Genomic DNA, 25,662 nt, shown 5'->3' on the forward strand with positions numbered 1-25,662 from the left:
GTGAGTGCACATGAGAAATCCAGAATTACACCCACGTCCTGTGCTTACCCACTAGAAAACAGAAAAACTCCACAGACTTTAGCAGTTTCACAGACACTGTACATGAAACATTTCATTACCTTTGCAAGCCTTAGCACAATAGGAGATTAAGTAAAAACATGTAATGTAATTTTGAAAGATGATGTCAACATGATGACATGGTTCATATTGAACAAGTATCCTAATTTCTGCCTGATACATACAAATTCAATCTGCAGTCAATAATGGTGAAGATAAACATTGCCTAACATTATTTCTACCTTCTGCTAAGCTTACTTATATCTTCTGAGTTGTATCATTTAAACTTTTTGAGCAATCTATCACAACACAGCTCTGTAATCCAATTACTTTATTCACTCAGGTGTAATTGCGGTACTAAACACCAAGGATATGTGTAACATGATTTCTTTCAGATATGTTCTGAGAGAAGGCTTTTGCCCCCTAAATTGTGATCGATCAATTCACCCATTCTGTAGAACCAAATATACAATAACAGGTCAAAAACCACAAAGGTCTTTTCTGAAGAAAACAACACAGAAGAATTCTCTGTCATTATGGCAGAACAAAATGCTCCAATATATTATTCCCCAGGTATTTATCTTTCTATGGCAAGAAATCTCACTCTTTCTGCTCCATCTTCTCCTTCCTAAAGTATTTATTCAGTATACTCATGAATGTACCCTGAGACTCACTGATCAGAGTGAATGACTGCTTCCTGAGCTCACTAGCATCCTTGCATAATTAATTTGCTCTACCCCACTCCCTGTTCTTGAGCTTCTTCCAGAGTAATTTCTATAATGGTGAGAGATTGCACCGGGCAAAAGCCTGCATCACATTGTGAGAGATTGGCATCGACACCATTCTTATGGTAAAACCATCCATTGTTTAGTAAAATCAATTTCATTTTCATTATGAAAAGGAATATAATATTTTCATTATGGAAAGCAAAACTTGTTTTATCTTGGTCAGATGAAGAAGGTAAAAATTTCATACCTAACTTCACTTGCTCCAAAGGACAGTATTTTTATGACCATGCATCTACTTGTACTATAAACTACAATTGAGTGTGACATAATCTGAAATAATTTAGGCAAGATACAAAAATCTACCTGAATATGACACTTCATTCTGAGGCAACATACACTGCGCCAAAATATATACACTGAAGGGAATATAACTCAAGTTATCAATCAGTTCTCATACCTGGCATTTTTCCTTTAAGGACACCAGTACTTCATGCAGCACAACAAAATTTTGTTACATGTTGAAATACAATAAACGGGTGGTTCATTTTGCCATCTATTTTATCCTTTTTATTGTTAAGAAAAAGCAGTTTTAAGCTTATTTTGACAAGGTTATCAAGTTTTAGAATCTGGAATCTTATACATTCTGTTTTCCAAAGTAATATGGTTGTTTAGGGGGATGCTCTTTAAATGGGGAGATGAAATGTGGTTTTTTGAAAACTGCTGTCATCAATAAAATTAACTTTAATATTTAATATCATCTTTACTGTATTCATTAGCACCGTCATTTATTTTCCCCATAGCAAATCTTAGTGTAGCTAGAATTTCAAGAGAATATTAAGCTCATTGGATATTTTTTTCATTTAGATTAACTAAATGATTATCTCAGATTAGTAGAATGATAAACAAAAAAAGTTAATCTATACACACTGCTATGAGCTATGAATATCATAAAATAAAACATATATTCATTCAGCTTAGTAAATATAATAGGCTTCCATATTTGAATCTGCAACTGATATATTCCAAATGGAGAACTTGAACAAACAATATATGCTACTGGTATTTTGTAGAAATGTACCCCAGATTCCTTGCACTAGCAGTGTGCACTACCACATATTTTTTAAACATTGTATTAATAATGTAAATTTAGTTCAATATTCAGGTTATACACAAATTATGATTATTAAAAAAACAAGGGATCCTGTTGAACTTAACATCAATTTTCTGAATAGTTTTGTAAAGTTCAGTTTTTTCTGGTGTCATCAAAAGAATAACAGTGTTGGATATGGAGCCAGCACCTGTTTGAATAAGAATTTGTTCACAATACCTAATTGGAGTCAAGGATCTACACATGCACTTACCTGCCCAGACACTCATTTAATTTAGAAACTTTTCACTGTTTGAACAAAACCCACTTGATTCCCTCAGCATGCATCTTGTGAACTTATAACTAAAGAAAGTTGAGTAGGTGGGTTTGGAGTACCTTGTCTGAGTGTTTTCACCTGCTTTCTGTTGCCAAGGAAACTATTTCTGTCTGTTTACCTTCACGATAAAAATCTCATTGAATTCTGAGTTTCTGATATTTTTTTTGACTGAAGCAGACCATCGTGGAAGAATAATGGTCACACACAAGGTTACTACAAGAAATTAAATGCAAAACAGTAAAAGCTCAAAAAGTGCTTCCTTATGATTTGAACCTTATATTTGAAATTACAAGTTAATATGATTTCTATATACAAAACCATAAAAGAGAGTCCACAGAGTCATTGTAACTGCTCCTAAACACAGCCTTAGTACTCTTATTGCAATCACTGTTTTTAATACTGTAATTATAAAAGCTTTTCAAGTTTCAGTTTTGTGTTCAGGAAAATGTTGATTCAACTTCCCAATTATTTCATAAAAACATACAGTTTCACAGATTTTTCATTTTGGATTCTCAATATATATTTCAATAATTATTTTAATGTAAATATTTCCAATATTCTTTCAATCAGCTCCTACACATAAGCAGAAATTCAAAACCCACAACAAGAAATATAAATGCTCAAATTTCCTGATTACAACTCTATTTTATGTGAGCTTGACTGTAGGTTCCCAGGTTAAATCTCCAGCTATCTTCTAGAAGACTGTAAATATACATAAAATATCATTTTAACTTTTCCACTGTGAAAAGTTTGCACAGATGCACAAGGAGGGAAGAGTTTATAGATTCTTTCATTCTCTTAATAGTTTGAAAGGCACTCAAGCCTTCCATGTACAGAAACATCCATAGAGAGGCAGTGCGTTTCCTTAGAATTAAAAAAACTCTCAGCTCACTAGTTGTTTGCTTATTTAGAAACATTTTGCATGTCTAAAAGAGTTCTATGCCAGTAATCTGCTTTAAAAGTGCCACTATAGGTGTGTCCATAAGACTTCTCTCTTTAGGCAGAAATACACATAACATAAAAAAAAAAAAAAAAGGAAAACAATTAACATGAATAAATGCTACCTACTAGAAACAAAAGTAAGATTTTTTATTTAATGAATAATATAAATAGAATATAAATAGCTTAGTGGTCAGAAAAACTAGTGTCATACCAAGAAAGTAAATCTGTAGTAAAACTAGTTTTTTCTAAACAATTAGCCAAAGAGAAAATATTTTGAGAAAATAATCCAAAGGGGAAAAAGGTTTATAAGGCATAAGAACTTGAAGACCAGTCAGACTACAATACAGTTCTATTTATTCCTTTACATATTTTTAATTTGTTTTGCCTTGCTTTCAGCTGTCCTTGGGTGATTCTGTGAACATATTAAGGGTTTCAGTGAAGTTCACAAGATAACATATGTACCTACAAGATTTGCCACTGCTCTTCTACCAACCAGCACAGAGCCTTAGCACTTTGTATCATTACCTTAACACATACCTAGAGCTCACAGGCCTGCTGGAGAGCAAGTCATTAAATCTGCCATTAAAGTTAGTCATTAAATAAATTATTATGGTTGGTTCTTAAAGTAATACATATATGTGGATAGATCAAGTTGTTCCAAAAGTAGTGAAGGCTGAAAACTGAGGTTTATTTAATGAGGCATGTAGGCTGTTGTACTACCATCAATACAGAAAAGGCCATTATACCTTCCAGTACAAAGATTTACTCCTTTAAGCTGTTAGGTTTCCTGCAGGAAGCCACAGTTAGGGATATTAAACACTATATAAAACTTAAAGAGATGTTCTGACATCACTTACTGTTTACACTGCAGTTACATTTTGTCTCCTTCCTACAAAACTTTCCACTTAACTGATGTTACACGGAAATCTGAAAATCTGTTGGGTTTTTTTTTCCTCATTGAACAAAACCAAATTGAAGATAAAAGAAACTGGTTGCAATCCTATAAACTTTACTGGATAAGAACAGTGCTTCTGAAGTCAACTGGACATTTTAGATGTTGAAGTGCTATAGGAGAAGTGTCTCAGAGATGCTCTATACTTCTACATTGCCTTAATTGTTTCTCGTCTCCTCTAGTCAAGCACAGGTTATCAGGTTAAAAACTGGAACAGTTATATGAAATCATAAGGTGTATAAAGTAAAAAAAGGTTAAACTAGACAGGTATAAAAGCTCTTTCTGGTTTTAAAACCTAAGACATTTGTTTGGGCAGAGATTACTTAAAGAGTAAAATTTCCAAATGGTACAGAAATTTAATGCTGAGATTCCAAAGTTTTTGGAGCAGGCAAATCTCTTCATATCTGTTCACAAAAATGATTAACAAATTTATACTTATTTATTTGTTCTCTCTTGTTTTTATGTTGCTCTTCCTTTTGCTATGGCAGAGCTAAGGAAAAGACAGTATGTCTTCCCCAGTCCCTAAAAAATTACTTTCAGAAAACTGGTTTCTTTAGTAAAAACTTGTAGAGATTTCTGAACCTTCTTTGAATAAAATGGAAATAGGAATCTTTAACTTCACCTCCAATGAATAACTAAAACTCTGAATAGCTCTCAGTTTGCATCCATGACATCTCACTGCTGGGATAATTAGCATGCCTCAGTGTGCTTTGCAGCACCCCAAATTCATACAATGGAGCATGTTGTAATGAAAACTTCTATATAAAAAAGCCAAGAACTCCCAACAAGGAAATTTCCCCAGGGGTTTCCAAGCTGGTGGTGTACATTTGGAGTGTATGGACAGTTTGACTTGGGCTCAGTGAGCTTCAGGATGATTTCTGGATTTCACCACTGAGTACAGGTGAAGCAGCAATATGGAGCAGCCAGGTTCTTATGTCCATAGTTTTATAATTTTTAAAACTGATCACTAAAAAATCTCTTTAATACGTTATGCTTAACATTACTATTAAATTGCATAAACCAGTAAGTTCTTTTTTCTCTCGGGAATGTATTCATGACTTACTTTTTGCAAATAAGTGCACAAATATGATTAGCTTTTGCAAATTGCTCCTTATTCTGTTACTGGTAAGTAATTTTTATAATTCTGCAGTGTAAACAGATGCTATTTTCCACTACACATTCAGCTGTAATGAGCTAATTCAATGTGTTAAAAACAACAAAAGATCTTCAAGAATGAGCTATTTGCTTCAATATTCCAACTTCCTTTGAAATCTATGTTGAAATCATCAGTGATAGGAAGTTAGAAAATTACTGTAGAAGCCCTGTTGCAAAAGAAGGGCTCAGTTCATTTATTCAAATCCCAGCTGTGTTCTGTTACCTTCCTAACAGATATGTTATCCATCATATTGATCCCAAAGTTATTTTTTGACCAGAGCTAATATGCTTCATTACTTTTCCTGTAACAAAACAATATTTGGGCACAAGTTCTGCAACTGTTTCAACATTCACACTTATGAAATCATTATACACCAAAATCTAGAAACAATGAGCCATGATATTTTCCTTGCCCTTTGGAAATGGCAAGGACCTCCTTCCTATGAAAGAGAGAAAAATAAAACCAAAACAGAAAGCAAACATGTTGAGTTTAGATTGTGTGGGTGAAATCCTGGCACCACTTAAGTCAACAGAACTGTTGACATTTATTTCACTCTGGACTGGCAACTGAAAGAAAGTGCAATGCTCCATCTGGAAACAGTGTGAAGAATTTAAAGATGGACGAACAGCTTTTGACTAAGCCAACAAAACCAAATGTACATCACAGAAACACATCAGCTGAGAAAAAAAAAGTTCTGTTTTCACCGCAAAAATGTGTCATAATCAACTTGGAATATGTTAAATGCTTAGCCTCACTATAGGATTTGTCTTAGTAACTGCATCATCTTGGTTGGCACTTTATACTAATATTGAGATGCTACTGGTATCTTGTGCATAAATATATGCTACAAAATAGTGAAAATAAAAATTAAGAACACGAGAACAAAAAAAATAGCCCAAATAGAAATTACTTGATTTTTCTGCTCTTTTTTACTAGGTTTTGCTTAACACTGCTAGAGACAAGCATGGGAATATTTTCCAATTTCTTTTATATTTTAGCAAATCTGTTCGAGAAGAGTAATTGTATGTGTATATATATAAGTATTTATATAGTTACACACACAGCATGAAAAGCTGCCATCTCACCAGAAATATAATATTAGATGGAAAGCTTTCCAGTGTGGAGTACACTTGAAACATAGATATATATCCCCAGCAAACATGCAGCTATAAGAGACTCACAGTTTTGTCAGAGAGACATAATCCATTGCCCTTTCCTAGAGAGTTGCAAATAATTTGTGCAGCACTTTATGGACAGATATAAAGACACAATGCATATCAGAAGCACCACATATCAGAAGCACCAGGGAGTATGACATCAGAAGAAGGCAGATAATCATTAGAACTCTCAGTCTCAACTGAACTTTTGAGACTATTTTTTCATTTTAAATACTTTCTCACTTTTGATCCGAGAGCTGGATTACATCTGTGTCTATATCGTAATAAAAATACAAACAAAATGTAATAAAAATAAATAGACCAAATAAATAACTCAATTTATGTTCCAAAGACTGTGCTTTGCAGTATAATTTCAAGAATGAATGGTATTTTGACACGAATGAACCTTAGATAGGCCAAGAAAACAAAGCCCTTTCCTTGAAAAGACCTTAAGGGTGTGAGTTCAGACCATGGATTTGGAAGGGTAATAGCAGACAGCAAACATTGTGACGGTAAAAGAAAGGACTTGCAGATGTAGGTTCCTATGATCTACCAAATTATGACAAATACTTGCCAGTAAGTTATCTGCCTGAGGCAAATTACTGGCCTGAGACAAGTCAACATTCCCAGGGCATCTTCTGGCTTTCAGAATTAACGGCAGGAACCATGCCATCCCTGTGGCCGTGCATGTCAGTCTCCTCAGAGCCTTGAGAGGCCTCCACTCCCAGCTCTGGATGAGGTGGATCTGTGTGCCACCTACTCTGCCAGCCACACCACAGAACTGAAATGGCTTGGACCCCTTTTGTAAGGGATCTGAAGATCTCTTGTTCCATCAGCTATGACATTGGCAGAGAAAACTTCCACTACACCAGTTTATGCAAAATCCCATCCAGCCTGGCCTTGAACACTTCCAGGGATGGGCCATCCACAAGTTCTCTGTTCAAGTCTCTCATCACCCTCACAGTAAAGAATTTATTTCTAATATCTGATCTAGAGCTGTCTCAGTAGTAATCCATCCTTCCTAGTCCTGTCACTACATGCCCTTGCATATATAATCCCTTTCCAGCTCTCTTGTAGGACCCCTTTAGGCACTGGAAGACTGACTGCAGTAAGGTCCTTCCAGAACCTTCTCTCCTCCAGACTGAACAGTCCTAACTCTGCCAGCCTGTCTTCATAGGAGAGGCGCTGCAGCCCTCTGATCACTTTCATGGCCCTCCTTTGGACTCACTCACTCCAGCAAGTCCATGTCCTTGTCCTGCTGGGGCTCCCAGTGCTGGACACAGCACCCCAGGAGGGACAGAGGGGCAGAACCTCCACCTGCTGCTCACCCCGCTTTTGATGCAGCCCAGGATTCAGTTTTCTGCCTAGGCTACAAGTGCACATCAACAGGTCATGCTGATCTCCTCATCCACCAGTATCCCAATTTTTCTGTATTCCTAGCAGGCTACTTGTCCTTCCTTCCACTCTGCAGGCTTCCTTTTTGTGTTTTGCATTTCAAATACAAACTAGATATTACTTCCAGCTGAGTGGTTTAAGATGCATTAGCACCTTCAGGCTTACAGAAGGGAAATCTAGCAGGCTGCTTTAGGCAGAAAACTGGCCAGGAATAAAATTGGAAGCTTTCAGGCTAAGCCAAAGTGTTGAGTAGTCCAAATATGGTAGAAGGATAAGCAGTTACGTGCTAATGATGGATTAATTCTATAGCCAAAGTATTTATTCAGTCATGTGCAAAAATCTTTCAGCAAGTCAAACAGGTCTATGACTTTTACAAGTTCAGGAATATGGGTATAAGCCTTGATATTTTACAGGAGAGACCCTATACCTCCTTTATCTGATCAGACCATTAACCAAATCATTGGTCCTGCATATTACCACAGGAGGCAGCAAGAGAATTTAAACATTATTTTTGCAGAAAATGTGCAGATGGGGCACTTGGGGACATGTTTTAGTTGGACTTGATGGTCTTTGAGGTCTTTTCCAGCCTTAATAATTCTAGGATTCTATGATAATATATCTGAATGTGTGGCTATTTACAGTGCAAGAATTTCAGAAAATGACTTGATACTAATGACAAAATCATCATCCTGTTTACTTATCCTTTGGTGCTGATAAAAGAGAATTATGCTTCTTCCCAGCCAAAGATCCTCAAGGGCCAACCCATCACTCACCGGTTACAAGTTATCATCACTTATCAGGTTGAAAATGTATCAAAACAGCTTGCAGAGAAACACCAGGAGCCCCTGCCTTGTCCTAAATGTAATTCATCTTCTATTAATAACATACTGGAATGAAATTAGCTGCTCTTACCCACTCAGCCAAGGAAAATCCTGCTTCATAGCCATAGTTCAAACCCCTTCGTTTTCTGTGACTATACATACTCAATGAAAAATGCATATTTAGAATTGGTGGGATCTTTTTTACAGAAAAAAGGAATGCCTGCAAAATACACAGATTCTTATGACTGCAACGATAAGTTTCAATACTTGAGTTAGAATTCATAGTCCAATTTCTCTAAGTTTTTATACCTCCTCACTGAGACTCGATCTCTTACTATTCATATCAGGAGCAGCAGCTGTAACAAATTGCCAACATGAGGACATCATTAGGGATGAGAGAAAGGAAGGCAAATATTTTTGCCTTTACTTTCTTAATCAGGGAATACAGAAATCAACATCTTTTGGATACAGTAGACTTTCTGAGAAAGATGATGTACAATAGTTGCTAATTTTGAAAATCCAGATTTAAATCAGTTGCCCATTTAAGCTATTCTAGAACTGCTTCTCTCATTGTTCCTTACTGCAACTACCAGAAAAAGGCTCATACAACTCAGCCACTTTAACTTCTGTATAGGTTTTATTAGTGAGTAAGAAAAAAAAATATTAATTAAGGCTGACTTTGGAAAAGATCTGAATCCTAAGTAACCCCAGATGAAGAATGTAGGGATGATAAACCTCCTCCCAGTTCAAAAAAAGAAAAAGACTCGCATTGGTCAGGGTCATGTATTTCCAAATTCTTTCTTCAAATCTTTTTGCTCTCTGGACTTGGATGTACTTTCCTTGGGATAACTTTTTCTTAGGTTTCAAATAATAGCTTTAGGATCATTTGGCATTAATAGCTTCTGGATGGCTCTAACTGTTCTCCTACTTTGAGATGAATTGAGTTTACTTTGTCACCTGAAATTTTCCATTTCTCAAATCACCCATTTCCGTCACTATACCCCAAATGTTAATCATTACCTATGATAGACTCATAGTCTCCTTTTTTTCCACATATTGATCTCCTACTCTGCATCATTGCACCCATTACTCAATATTGTTTGTTTGTTTATTCTCCTATATAGCTCCTTCTCACTCTTGCATACCTTAGAACAACACACCTCAGTGTCTGGACCAGAACCTTTGTTTTCTCACCGCAGTCCATAATCTTCATGGTCCTTATTGCAGAACGCCACTGCATCTGCTGCTTTCTTCTTCTGAATGTATGTCCTCTCCTTGTTTCTTGCCTTTTTTTTTTTTTTTTTTTTTTTTGGTGGCAGCACCACCCCCAACAGCACTAATTTAGCACAGGAGAAACTAACAAGCCTACAAATATCCCAGGCTTCTCCCTTTGTCCTATGCCTCGCTGGTTTACCATGCCTGTAAATCAGGACATGGAGGTCAGACTCTAGAAGAATGGCCAAAATATTTCTGGACCATTTTTACATATACATTATACATGATGTGCATTTTCTTAGTGAAGGACGTTTCATTCTTACAGCCTTTTCACACACTGAAGAGATACAGATTAGGCATGTTAAATCATTTTGGAATAAAAAATTCCTTGCCCCTGAGAATTACACAAAAGAAAATACTGCTAAATGCATAAAAAAAAAATCTTCATTCTCCCAGTGTCCTAAATATTAATTATTTCCATATACTGCATGTTTTCTGACATCTTCAGATATTCTTACTCATTTATTGCTGCTTCTCAGAATGTGTTTACATTAGAAATTTATTTATTACAACCGTTTATCCTTACATAGGGCTCTGGTATGAAAAACATGCTAGAGAATAAATTGAAGAACGACAGGTGACTTGTGATGAGCTATTTGTCTAGAATTGTATTACTGAAAACCCATTAAAAATCTCTATTCAATAACAAAAAAAATTTCTGTCCTTTCTTTATAACAAGTGATGAGAGTCTTTGGAAAGGTAACACAGATTGATGAATCTGTAAAATAAAAATATGCCATATGCTCAGATTAATTACTAAACCATAAAACCAAACAGATTGTAATTTTGGAAGAACAACTTCTATGCAACTGATGAAATTCTGTATTTGGCAAACAAAGTATTCAAGCAGATAGAATATAAGGACCGAGGCTCAGTGATTATTTGATTTGCAATTTAGTGCTTTTATCATCAATTTAAAAAGAAACAAAACATCTGAGCAAATATCCCATAGTCTAAAGCTACTGCATATACCAGTGGCTTATTGAATGATGAGATTTAGACATGTTTTGTATTGGTGTTAGACTGAGGTGAGAGATAATAATGCTGAAGTGTCTACAGCTAATGAAAACATAACACCTTCTATTGGGTGGCATGGCTCACAGCAAAAAAAGCAATATATCACTGTCCTGAAAATGACCAGCAGGAATAGGAAAATGAGCTATTGCTAATTAAGCTTTTTATGTAAAAACACGATGGCTAATCAAATCCTTATCACCCCACCCTGTCACATTGTTTCTTCTTCATTTACACTTCAGCCAGTAATCACTGAAGTATCAGCTTTATAGTTGTCTTATATGTTGTTTTTTTGATATGTGATAGGATTTACTTGTGACAATGATTATTTAGAGAAGATATCTAAAATAAAAAGTGACCATAGATGAAAAAAAGAATGGTACAATTAAACTGCATCTGGTCATTCTGATAGCTAATTAAAAGTCATATTTAATTACTAGCAAAACATAAGGCACTTCCTCAAGCTGAAATTTCATCTTTCTTGTGACATCTGAAAACCACCTTTATTACAAGGAAAAAAAAGTTATTCAGTAATGACCCCAATATACGAAGAATTCATTAAATAAAGGAATTATGCCTTTGGATTTTAATTATGCAATTGCTATTAAATTGCTATACAACCTTCAGATAATTTGAATACTGATATTACCCTAACAAGATATCTAATTAAAAGCCAACAAAACTGCTTTTTCAAAAATTCTGGGCTAGCATATAAGAATTCTAAATTTCTACTAATGGAGTAGCACATAACAATTCTATTTTTAATTTACATTGTTAAAATTATTGCAATATTTGTACAATAGAGTGAAAAAGAACATAAGATATTTGAAATAGAAAAGCATTCTTCTATCATGTAGGGAAAGATCAACTGAACTTATTATTTTTGTCAAAGAAATAAAAAAATCAAAGCAAGCACTGACAATTTCAATACTCTAAATGTAAATTAAAATACTTCAGACAAAAGGCTTGAAGGCAAGTGATTCTCCCACCAAGGGATGATTTTCACTTGTCTCCAGGTGTAACATTATGTGCACTGATGGGCTGATCAACAGAACAGAACTTCTCCCCAGCTGTAATCAGGAGTGATTGATGGTTGGGACAAAAAAGTTGATTATCATGACAAGTCCGCTGATGCAGAGAAAATAGGCTATGCTGGGGAAAGGATAAAACCTGTTCAGAGACTACCTTATAAAATCTCCTTTCTAAGGGATAAAAAGAAACATTTAAACCCATCTAAAAATTGCTAATATAAATTAATTCAGTACATTTGCTATGCATTTGTATCTAAAGTTATCCCACCACAACACAATGAGACCTATCTAAATACAAAACAGAACTAAATCTATTTTTAAAATCATACTTTGAGGTCACCTCATCAAAAAATTATATATATATGAAAGTACCTGTATGGTCTACCAGTAGACCATTACCTCAGTTTAAATACATGATTTGAATTCATAATTTAGATTATAAAGTCTGTGGGGGAGTTAGGTGTAAGTGCCATATTGAATTCTTTGCTGAAAAGAAATCAGCCCTTTTTAACCATTTAAAACCTTTCAAGACTTCAGTTTCAATTGAGCAAAAAAAAAAAAAAATAAAATGCACAGGTGTGGGCAATATGCCCTCAAAAGCATAGTTCAAATGTGTGTTTTTTTCTTCCAATATAAAGCTTTTATAGCTTTAAGGAGGTATTGGGTTGCAATTCCATTCCTTCAGAGGATAAGGTTTCCAGCTGTTAGCTGTGATGTAAGTAAGTACACAGAATAGCAAAATCTCCAGAGACTGCAAAAGACATGAGAGGAGTGATAAAGGAACCTGGGAGATGAAAAAGCCAGGCCTGGAGGTTCTGAAGTGGAATTTGTTTACATCGGGGCAGTTGTGTTTAAAAGAAACTCTTTCAAAAGGAAACATTATATTTGCTCTAAGAAGAGGCTGCACAGACACAGTGGAGAAGAATATATTACAGGTACCTATGGGAGTGCAAATTTACAGACCAAAAAGAGAAAGAAAAAAAAAAAAGGTGTCCAGAGTCTGTGTAACATTACTTGGAAAGATTTTATAGGTGCTGAAAGAGAGCATCATCAACCAAAGCCAAGTATAAGCACTACTAAAACACTACTTTATTCTTAATGCATTTTTAGAAGAAATTTTTGGGGGTGGGGGGATGGGGTGGGAAATTGATGAAAAATGCAATTTGCTACACACTTTCTTCACTTTTTCTGTATCCCCAACTGGGATATACTCTTGTCTGTTTGTCTTTGGGGGTTTTTTTATGTCTGTATTTGTGCCTGAGAAAGTGAACCAAGAGTCACTGCTTGCTAACTGGAAGAGACAATGTTTTGCCACTTTTACAGTGAAGTATGTTATCTGCACCTACTATTAATAACCCAGAATCTCAGACTCCCTGCTATATGAATTCTTATTTTTAAAAATAAATGTGAAAGTAAGAACTTAAAACAGACTAAAAAAAAAAAGATAGATGAAGATCGCGCAACAAAGAATTTAAAATTTTTCTTTCCTTTGAAGTGAGGACTTGCTTATGGAAAGTGGTTTCAGTAAAAACTCCCCAGCACAATTATTCTTAAATTTCAATTTCTTGTTAGCGTTGACTGACTTTTCATGTTAACAGAAGAAGTTGACAGAAAAAAACTGCCTCAAACACATCTAAGTGTAGGGCAAAAAGTGAAGAGATTTCTCTCTTTGCAGCTTAAACAGGCAGATTTTTCCATGAATGTCACAATACAGAACCAGAAGAGAGACTTTCTTCCCCCTCTTTTATACTATCCTTTCCTCTGTCTATACTAATTCCCTCATGTATAAAATGGTATTTTTCAATGTACAGTCTTCAATATACAATACTAAACACTGTCTTCTTTCCCAATTCCAGCCAAAAACTTCAAAGAAGCTCTGGTTAGCCTCTACCTGCCCAACCATAGCATTTTAATTTCATTCCTATATTCCTCCATCCTCCTCCAGGCAAAAAGTCTTTCTGACTCTGTTGTAACTCAAAGAACGTAGTTACAGGACCAAATCCATTAAAACAACTGGAAACACATTTGTAATTTGCCTGGAAGACATCTCAGTGAGTAACAGATAATCCACTGAAAGCAGATTTTGGAAGATCTAGGACCTAGGAGACCATTTAGGCCTGCTGCCTCCCAGTACAATGTTTTCTGATACATTCTTACATATTAATTTAATCATTTCTGAGAAAAAGGAAATTTCTGACAGTAACACACAGATGTGCAGGGAGGTTGCTTTTATTTCAGACTTTCTGTCTTATTAACTGCTATCACCTCCGCCTTTCCTTCAGCTCTTAGCAGTTCTGAGATCCACGCCCACCTAAAGTTAAAAGTTGGCCCCAAAAGGGCAAATACTGCAACTGTTCTCTTCAGTGCCACAAGCAAAAACCTTTTCAACTAATTTGTCTTCATATTCCACAGTCAGAATACCAGCCATTAATCTTTTGCAATTTATAAACAGCACTATCAGAGAGAGCAATTGCCTATTCACATATCATTTCTGGCAAACTCCAGTAATTTAAAAGAGATGTCAAACCTTCTGCACAATTGACTTGTTTTATCAAAATAAGTGAGAGCTTTGAAAATGAAATAACCTAATAGGATGAACAGAGGTAGGAAGCAAGAGCTGCCAAATGAAAATAAAAGAAAAGTTTGAGTTTGACATGAACTAAATCCTGCACAGCAACACCTGATGATCAGCTGAATGTTTTAATCTCTTTCTATAGTGACTCCGATATTCAGCTGACATAGACATTAGACATTTCTCCTCAACCCTTCTTTGTAAGGGACCAGGTAGCTGAAAGCATTAGATTTTACTTTCTCCTGGATATATAGAATAGTTTAGATTAGAAAAGACCTTTGAGATTGTCAAGTCCAACTATTACAACAGCATTCCCAAGTCCCTAAGTACAATTTCTACCCATTTTTACCTTAAAGGATGGTGACCCAACTTCTTCCCTTGGGAGCCTGTTCCAGAGCTTCATTAATCTAGTCCCCCTTCTACTACCACTGCTGAAAGTGGCTAGAGAGTGAATTTTGAGAGGAAAGTGTAATTCTTGTAACACGAATGCAGTGGACACCAAGGCACTCCATGTGTCCCCACCAGCAACCACCTAAGAAAACAGCTGACATTAAGAATGTTCTTTCTTAAAGTTCAGTCACTTAAAACCTTCTTCTATACTACTGCCTTCTTGACCTGAGGCAATGTCCCTGTGGGCCTGATACCCCCAGGCTGCTCCATGTTCTAGGACAGTACAGATTGTCTAGACAAAATCGGTTACTTTCATTAAAGGAGAGGAGATAAGGACAAGGATTATCAAGAGTTTGTGCAGTGAGTTTGTCTAGCAAACTCCACAGCTTGCAGATCATACAGAGACCACTCACAGCCGTTACTGAGGGTCAGGCAGAATATTTAGATTGCTGCCAGTGCTTAAAAGACATAGTCACAACCTTATATCAGTCAGAGGACTCAGTTCAACACCAAAAGTACTCCAAAAGTACCCTGGAGTTCAAACATCAAAAGTACCTAAAAGCCAAACAAAGTACTCTGTCAGACGAATAATTTCTGCTTCTATGTTGTACAGATGCATAAAATTACTGTATAGAAACTGAAAATTATGGGAAAGGTACTTTATACAACAAAAGGAAATTATTTATACTTTCTACTTAAGCATTATAGAAAGATTTAAGAAACTGGAGGTTATGTGAAAATTTATTGCTACTCTTAAATTCAGATTATTCTGGCTTTCATAATCTAGAAATTAAGTTACTTATTCCATACATTAAAAAGGTTATATATAAGAAAATAAGGATGATTTTGTTTCAAAATGAATACTAAAAAAAAGGAAAATAAAAATACCAAAAAGTTTGAATGCTCTAGTATGGGAACGACCAGAGTTGCACAGGATCTGACTGCAATTCATATTACCATCTTTAAAACTGTAGTCTAGGAAACAGGATGTAATTCTTCTAAAATATGCAGGCTAAGCCAATAAAAACAGACTCCACTGAACATCATACTAGGCAGAGGCTATACAAGATTGCTTGCAAAATTCTTCATGTAAGCAATTGAAAAGCAGAAAATTCAGTGCTATTTGATTAGACTATTAGAATGCAAAAAAATCAAGTAATTAAATACTTTGTCAGCAATTCTTTATGGTTTCTATATAGTATTGATGCAAATGCCAGATATCCCATAGAAATCTCGAGCCTAATCATTTTCTGCCATTACTTGCTACTTTTTACAGTGACTACCACAGACCAATACCTCTGGAAAAATATCCACTTTGAGTGTATTTCCATTCTGACTCATATTCTGATCTCAAATAAATATCACGTGCAAATCTGTAACTGGAATCAGTATTTGTTCCTCCTTACTTTAACTTCATAATACAGAAAAGATGGTGCATTGTTAGAAAGAAATAGCATATATAGAGAGACAGTTACAGAAATATATAAATTATATATATATATATATATGTGTGTGTGTGTGTGTGTGTGTATATGAATAGGTTTAATCTGGATGAAGTTTTGTGTTTGTTCAGGTACAACTGCTGCAATCAATACAATACCTTCATATAGTAATACTAATTTTAAGGGGATCCTGAGCATCTGTAAAAATTTACACAAAAGAATCTTCCCTAAAGAACCAGGCTGATGAATTCATATAACAGAGGCACATTGGTTTTGGAAAGAAAAAAAATGCCCCAAGATAATCAATCAATCAATCAATCAGTCAAAGTGCTTGATGGCTAATAATGCCTGCCAAAAGTGACTTTGCTTAAAAAAGCAGAGCACTACAATTCATGCAGAAATTATTTGGTTTATACCAAACCAGGATTGTAAATCTCTAGTAATTATAAATCTGAATCCAACCCATAATTGTTGTACATTTGCATGTACAACCAAACATGCAAGAATAAGATCCTGGGTTATAGCCACAAACGGAATAGTGATTGAAGCAAATAGCACTGATTGCTTCAAATACCATTTAAGCAAATTGACCAACAACAGATTTCAGATCAGAAGGGTGAAATGCTAAATAACTTCTAGTATTTAACTGTACCAGGCTTTCCTGGTTCTTAATGGACCAATATTTTAAAGTTCCCCTCTCTTTGTAATACAGAGACCACAGGCCAAGTGTGACTGTCATTGGGTATGGATGAAGAAATCCCTATTATATCTTCCAAACTACAGAGAGAGATTTGTAAATTAGTCAAGCAAGATGTCATATAATCTATCAGGTGTGGGATTACATTCACCATCTCTTGTCCAGCCTCAGAAACAGGTGCCTAATTTGTGAATACTCTCTGCCAACAGGCACCCCTCAACTCTCTGTACATTTCCTTCCAGAACTTCACTACCATTACAGTTAAAATTGTTTCACAAAGCAGTCCAACAAAAAAAAAAATCTCTTAAATCAAATTAATCTGAAGAATTAGTCAAATTTATTTATCTATCAAAACCAAGGAACACAAAGATCAATTGGTCACTAAACTCTTATTAACTCCCTTTGCCAATTATATTTCCCTGGCCTTTTTTGCTGTACATCTATGCAGTTCTTTCTACTCTCCCTAACTGAGTGAATTTTTTTCGTGTCTTGTCATATTAGGGGATGTGTTCTAAATCCTCCAACTAATTATGCTTTCATTGGAGTGTGATGACCACTGTTATAAATAATTCTTCACCTGAGGCATTGACAATTTCAATTCATAGAATCGTAAAATAGTTTGAGTTGAAAGTGACCTTTTGAAGGTCATCTAGTTTAGCACGTCTGCAAGAAGCCGGGATATCTTGAACTAGATCAGGCTGCACAGAGGTCAGTTCAACCTGACCTTGGATATTTCCAGGGATGGGGCATCCACCTCTTTGGGAAACCCATTCCACTTTTCTGGAATAACCCCCACTTTAATAAACTTATTTCTTATGTCTGATCCAATTGACCCTCCTTCAGTTTTAACCCATTACCTCTTGTCCAAAAGTTTGCTCCCATCTTTCCTCTAATTTCTGAAAGGCCACAGCATTTCCTTTTCCAGGCTGAACAACTCCAGCTCTCTCAGCTTTTCCTCACAGGAGAGGTGTTTAGGCCCACTGAACATCTTGGTGTCCCTTCTCTGGACATGGTCCCACAGGTCATTGTCTTTCCTGTGCTGAGGATCCCAGAGCTGATGCAGTGGTCAAGGTGGGGTCTCACAAGAGTGGAGCAGAGGAGAATCCCCTCCCCTGACCTGCTGCCCACACCGCTTTGGATGCAGACCAAGAACTGTTTGGCTTTCTGGGCTGCAGGTGCATATTGTTGTGTAATATCCTCCCATGTGTAGCCTCCCATCTACAAGACCCCACCAGTCCTTCTTGTAGGGCTGCTCTTGAATATTTGCTGTGGGATACTTACTTATTGATAAATCTCATATTTGGGGGGAAAAATTATCATAGGTTTAGTTGGGTGAGTTTTTCTTTTATTTTTTTTTCTGCATTAGCCATCATATTTGGATTATGATTCATAACCCCATTAAACCTGATATTTACTCATTTTAGTACTTGTGCATTTACTTTTTCCAGTCTAAGCACAATAGTTCATGCTTTTATTTACTGCACTTGTCAGAATTCCAGACTGTTTTTTCCAACTGGAGATAATTTTGGACTGAGATCTGGGATTTACTACCATCCATCAAGAGCCTGCCACCCTTCATCTAGATGTCATCCACAAAACTGGCATGTGTACACTGTCCTGTCAGGCACGTTGCTAACGAAAAATTAGAGTAGCAGTAAGCATGGAAGAGACTCTTTCAGATCCTGACTTGTTGTGACCTTTTGTTTTGACAGGAAACCATCAGGAGCTACTCTCACTGCAGCTCTTCATTCTGTTGTTCAACCAACATTTAATAATTTCACCTGGACTGTATTCCTCTACTTACTTTTCAGGACTGTCACACAGGACTGTATAAACCCTTGCTACAGCCAAAATATGTCACATCTACTTATTCTCTATTATCCATTCGGCCAATTACCCTGTCAAAGGAAAAAATTAGATTCATTTGACATGATTTGTTCTTGACAAATTCATGTTGACTGTTTATTATCACCTTATTATACCCGAGGCCCTTACAAGTTGATACATTAATCTTTTGTTCTAGATATCAAACATAGCCTAAATAGGACATTAGTCCTCTGGTCCTGCTTCTTTCCCAACAAAAGTTAGAACCATAATAAAATACTGCAGAGTTATATTGCATCCTTAGCCTCAAAAAAATCCTTCACTGATTTTTTAATGGAAGTTGTTTTATCATTTAATGTTTTATCTTTTGAATCCAGATAAATTCATACAGTGGAACCCTATGTTAATTTGTGATACCTTTGTTTCATAGAGAAGGAGAAAAATAAGGTAAAAAACAACAAATAAGGACTAATGAGCATCCCTGATTTGCAGGGAAATATTACTACTGTTGCTATTAAATCAAACAACAATTTCTGGCTCATATAATTGGAAATATTTTTAAAGTGTATCATAATGGAATTCAAGTCCTGTGAACAGATCAGAATGCTGCCCAACCTTTCTATAAAGGCAAACTGGGTCATCACTCAGCCATCTTGTTAAATAAGAGGGAAGAAAAAGGTAATCCCTTTGCAAAAAATTGACCTTGTTGTCAGATACTGATAACTATATAACTTCATCAAATAATCTCATGGGCAAAAGAAGATCACATATTCAAGGCAGAAAAATTCAGTAAGTGGTTTTTTTTTTCTTTTTTTTTCCAGGCCGTAAGCAGAAAATTACTCCTACAGCTACCTATAGGTATCTGAAATATCCTACTGAAGTTGTCTGGACCACATTTTACAGATACTTTTAGATCTTAAAGATTTAATGTTTGCTACAAGCAAGCATTTACTGGTGCAATAGCTCTCAGCAGCTGCCAACATGCAAGTGGCAACATCGGGCCCTTGCAGCTAAGCATATATTTACATGTTTCACCCTAGTTTGAATGCACAATGTGAGTGTAAATGATATATCTAGATTTCTCTGGAAAAAAAAATGGACTCCACAAAACCTACCTTTGCTGTTCTAATGTTTTTGCTCAGCATGGAGAGGCTTTGGTTATCTGCACATTTCTCCCTTTCCTTGTATGAGATTTATTTAAAAAAAAACCATATGAACACACAGCTGTCATGAAGATTTATAGATAACTCCTTCACAAAGAAGCTAAATTATTTTAGACTATTGTACCGCCTTTTCTCATCTTTTTTAAATGTGATTTTTATACCATGTAACCAGGAAAAAAACCTCTGCTGCTCTATCTAAAGGGAGAAAATTGTGTATTCTATGCAAAAAAGAAAAGTCCCACAGACCAGTTTTATTGTAAACATTTTCATAATATTGTTGTGTAGCAGGCAAATGGAATTTCTATTCATTAGTCTCTGATAAAACCTATCTCCCGCATCTAAAAATAGAGACATATTGGTAGAATAGACACAAAGCCTAGATTCCTAGACAGAAAAGTTATTTATTGCTGTTATGGATTTAAATTGTGTTCAACAAAATATGATGAAAATGAAAGGTAGGAATATTGAGTAAATGAAAACTTTTTCATGATAATAGGAGAAAGAATTACAATGTGTGTGCTTGCCATTCATAGTAGAGTTATCAAAAATTGATAGCTAACAGCTATTTTTCTTCAAAGCATTTTTTCCGTTGAATCGAAATATTAAATCTTTAGTTTACCACATTTTTTGCTTCAAACACAGGTGGAAATTTCAAAATTACCTTAGCAATGGAGGAAATAGCTCTACCTATTCCCCTCATTTTTCAAAAAAACTAAACTGCAGTGGAACTCTGAATACAAATTATTTCTTGAACACCTCAGCAGAGCACTTTGTGATTTTCAGCAGTAATAACTATAAGCACTGGAATGACTGGAATGAGGAGACGCCATCATAAAAATATCCACAAATTGCCTCTGTGTGGTAGTGAGAAGAGGGAGAGATATCATTCCAGGTTAATCAGGGGGCGGATTTTGGATTGTAATCTCTCAATCAATCAACACTCTGGTAGCTTTAAAACTTAGGCAAATATTAAAAGTGGAAAATGAAACATACTCATCAAGAAGGTCTCCCCATTCTGTAGAGATAATATTGATCTATTAGAGAGAGGGGAGCATTAAAAAAACCTTCTGAACAGTGTTGGCTATTTGAGTTCAAGCCTCAAACACCTGAAGGTGTGAAGGGACAGATAGATATCAGCTAGTCTTCCAAGAGTTTTCTGTGAACAGCTTAAATTAACACATGCCTTCTGAAACCAGTTTTTTGGACACTATAAATGTGTCTCTGAAAATGGCCTCTTCTTCCTCCCTCTCTGTTCTTCAGAAACCTTTCTAAAAGCAGCAGAAAAGGAGCAGTATGGGAGCAGAGTAATCCTCTGAGTAAAAAGTATCAGTGTCCACTGATGCTTTGCTTCTCTCTGTGTAGGACTTTTACTTCAAACATTTTATTCTGGAAAATGCCTAGATCTTCTCAGCTGAAAAATTTTCCACTCCACATATCAATCCAATTCGTGTAACTGCTAATGGACTGAGTTACTTTATCAATATGTTCTTCTTATCTTTTCTCTAGACCTTTTTGAAGACAAACAAATGGTATATCCTCTTTGAAAGGAGATGTTTCAGTCTGATGTGTAACACAAGTATTTGTTCTCTCTTTCAGCTATATACTGTGTCTGGTTCAGTGTGACATGCTTTTACCTGAGACAAAGCTGAAAAAGCTGAGAATTTTGAGTGATAAATTGGGCTGCTTGGTTGGTAAGATCCACTGTGGCTCAGAAGTCACCATCATCCCATCCTCATTAATGGCTCAGTATCCACAGTTCTAATTTTGGCATCTGGTTTCTAAATGGAAGAGCCTAATTTGACTCTTCTATTTTTATCTGTGATGGACATGACAGTTCCAGAGAGTGTATTGCCCTTCCTTGCACCACTCTTTGAGAATTATATCAGTGTTATAAGAGAAGGCATCCATTCAGTAAATAAGCTAAATAACCTGGAGTCATCAGTAAAATTAAATATGTGATGCTGTCTGGTCCAGAAATTGTGACTGAGTTATTTTTGAAATTATTTCTGAGGGATAAAAAGCTGAGAGGAATGAAAAGAAATCCATTATTTTCACTCCCAAATGGGAAATCCCTAAAATTAGGCTTCAAGGTTCAATTTAAGTTTTTGACAAGCTCATGGTTTTGATAAATAATCAATAAGATAAAAATAGTACAAACTGTATATAAATAGCTGCCTTGTAAGAGGCAGGAGTACAAGAAGTATTTCACTTCTTCCTATGACTAGAATTAGAAAGGAACCTTGTGGACACTTTTGGGTTTGACCTCACTCTAAGTCAAAACATTTTTATACTGGCAGAAGTAACTTCTATATTTAAATAACATAGTGAACTAAAGACAGGGGAAGATTAGTTCCTACTACCAATGCCCATGTGAAGAAACTTCCTGAAGAGCCTAGAATAGCAGAAAAAAAATCACTTTACTATGTCAGGTTTGGTCTGCATACACAGTGATTCTGAGAAGGAAATAGAAGGGCTAAAACCTAAGAGGCTTTTCTGTGACACAAGAGGTATTAGTTGGCAAGGAGCACCACAGCACAGCTCCCTTGGATAATTGTGGGAGACAGGTTTCCTTCCTTGGTGTATTAGAGAGCATCTCCAGTTCAGCTTGTTCTGCCTTGTTGCTGGAGAAGTGACAGGATGCAGTGTAGGAGCCAACTGAAGGGACACATAACCAGGACTGGTAGAATAATTAGGATCCAGCAAATATACCAGCGTTATTAGCAGTAATGGATCAGTCAATTTTTCCTATTTACACTCAGTGCAGCACAACTGAAGCTGATGAGCTTACAGGGATATATTGGCAGGGAAAATCTGGCTGGGTGTATAAACACTACCAAGCCATTGTGTTTATTTGAAACAGCCTACAGCCTTTTCATCTGCTGAGCGACAAACTGAAATCATAACGTTTCATTTAGGCTCAATTTCTGAAAATTATGGCACATCCTAGTAGATAAGTACATATTTCTCATCTGATACAAAATGATCAACTTACATCAGAATTGAATCTCAGCTGGCAAATGTTGCATGATATGATTTGCTTTCTTCGATGAGGAAGAGGAACTCCAAATGTATGATTTATTACAGCTTTTTGAATTGGGTCCATCTGTGAAGAGAGAAGAAGAAAAATAAAAAGCTTTTGCTGTTCCACTGCGTGCTATATTATCTAAAATCTCAAAACAGATTCTGCACAATTCCATACCATGATCTAACAGAAAACTACTATTTTTATTTAAACATGAGTATTTATTTTTTATGTAGTTATACAAAGAGGTTATGCAGAAGGAAACAAAGAAAAATGTCATTGACTTTCTTGAAACACATATCTTTAGTTCAATTTTATATTTCCCTTTACTGAGGAAAGGTATGAGCTGTAAATGCTGAACAGGTTTTCCTACCCAAACATCAATTTGTGATTTTTATATCACAGAAAAGCTAGCTCAATAAACAAAACAAGAACATTTTAAATAAAATTACTAAGAAAAAGATTAATGAAAATGTGAAATAATATTATGTGCATATAATTTCAGAATAGCATACAATACCTCAGTATTATCAAATAATAATAATAATATCCCATTAACCAATAAATGAATCTCTTCCTTGAAACAATATCTACACAATTTACAAAAGATAAAAATCCTCCAAAGAATATTTTCACAGTCATTTGGAGGAAACTATTTTGTATAAACTCTGCTTTAAGGATGAATTTGGACCTTTATGAAAAGGATTATTCTGAGCTAACTTCCACCAGAACACTGATCTGATAGTGTCTGCAAGTCAGGTTCCTTATTAAAAAAAATGTATGCTATTTTGGACTTCACAAAAACTACTTCTGGTACTTTTTTACTTGGAGGATTGAAATCACCTTCCCCAAATTCATTGAACAAAAGGCTTCTTATTTCTGTTTCACAAAAAACATTTGAGAGACACTTTAAAAATCTGGTAATAGCTTTGCAGCAACTTGGTTAAGCCACTGATATTTTTTACCTTTAAATTGTTAAAAAAATCACATATTTTGAATAATTCTGATAATCAGTATTCACAGTGTATGTAATGAAAAAGATTCCATCTTTCTCCCTGCCCATGTCTCCATGATTTACTATTTTCTAGTCTGTTGGCAAAGGGTTATTTGATAAACAAAGAATCAGAGCTTGTCCTTAGAGTAATCAATTATTCATGAAATCTGTAATGGTAGACAGTCATGGCCTCTATTGCAGTGAATCCAGAGCAGATCACTACAGAATTTTTGCATCACCTGACAGCTGTTCAGTGTCAAATATGAAATAGGTCTTTAAATGAATTCCTGTTGAAAAGAAAATAAGATTGGCAAAAAAAAACCCCAAAAAAAACAAAAAAAAAAAAAACATACAGACACACACAAACCCCCCAACCAAACCAAACAAGACAGTAGAGCTTTATAGAACTGCAGACTGATCTGGAAAAAATTCTCTGTTTGAGCATCTTCAATTTGATATGAAACACCGCATACATTCGTGTACCAGTACAAAAGAACACCAATCTCACCTAGAAACGAGGGATGCCACTTAACATTAACCCCAAAATAACACTGATGCCTGAGGGCATAGTATATCAAGCTCTGAAAGACAACAGCAAGTTGTGTAAGACTTTCTGCAGTAATCAAGCCATATTCTAGCAGCACTCTTTTACTGAGCAACACAATCTAGAAAAAGCTCACAATCCAAAAATACTATTATGAACACCAAAAATGACACCACTACATAGGAAAGTAAATAAATTGTAACAGCTCTTCTCTTTTTGACTGCTCCACAGAGAGGTGAATTCTTATACCAGCTGAATCAATAGACCTGTATCTTGCTATTTTTAACACTAAAGCAAGACATGGTCTTAACTGATGCTAATTCTGTGCTGTTCAAGCTTGGGAAAATTCTGTTCCTCTTGCCACTGCAGGTCTAAAGTAATTAGGGAAACCTGAAGTTAGATACATGGATAAGTCAGCTCAGGGTAACAAGAAATTGTGCATTCTTTGATCCAGTGTAACTGTTTGGTTTCACATTAGCCACAGCTGTGAGATTCTTTCGAGAGCTTCTTTGTTCACTTCCTCAAGTTATGGCACTTGTCAGATAATGTGAGATAATGGCCTTCAGTGTTACCATGTTAATCTTTCCCACTATCTCACAAGCGCCCATGATCTCACAATAGCTTGAGAAAGCAAACAAAGTTCTCTATGGGTTAAATAAAAGGCACTACCATGGTTCAGAAGATAAAAAAACTAACCTTTTTTTTTAACTGGACTTACCCATCTTCAGAGTAAGTATTCTAGCACCAAATGAGGTTGGATTTCTGAGGCAACTGATGCTTTCATATTGAAAATGAGACAAAATATTTTTTAGAATTAAAAACATCATGAATGTGCAGAATAGTTGCTTTATGTTATACTTAATTTTAATTTAGTCTCATGGAAAAAATGTGTGGTTTCTTTCCTAATAAGACCACAGATTTTTCTCTTGTTTATCTGCTGATGCAGAAACCCATCAGCACCCTTCCCATTGAGTTTTTAAAGATGTAGAATTCTAGGTATACAACTACATGGCATTATTGGGAATATGATGCTTTGCATTTGTGGCTCTAAATGAAGAAGAA

The 25,662-nt window shown here is 35.6% G+C and overlaps 1 protein-coding gene across 6 annotated transcripts in view; it reads right to left on the minus strand.

Annotated features, from left to right (window-relative positions):
* ZNF385D (zinc finger protein 385D) overlaps positions 1-25,662 on the minus strand; it is a 413,388-nt gene that overhangs the window by 71,669 nt on the left and 316,057 nt on the right. For all 6 annotated transcript variants that reach the window (XM_014273930.3, XM_014273923.3, XM_014273932.3 and 3 more), the window contains one exon: positions 23,033-23,143. In XM_014273930.3, the coding sequence (XP_014129405.2) occupies positions 23,033-23,143 (111 nt within the window). The remainder of the gene's footprint in view (positions 1-23,032; positions 23,144-25,662) is intronic.

Source organism: Zonotrichia albicollis, chromosome 1 (assembly GCF_047830755.1).
Source record: "Zonotrichia albicollis isolate bZonAlb1 chromosome 1, bZonAlb1.hap1, whole genome shotgun sequence".
NCBI classification, from domain to species: domain Eukaryota; kingdom Metazoa; phylum Chordata; class Aves; order Passeriformes; family Passerellidae; genus Zonotrichia; species Zonotrichia albicollis.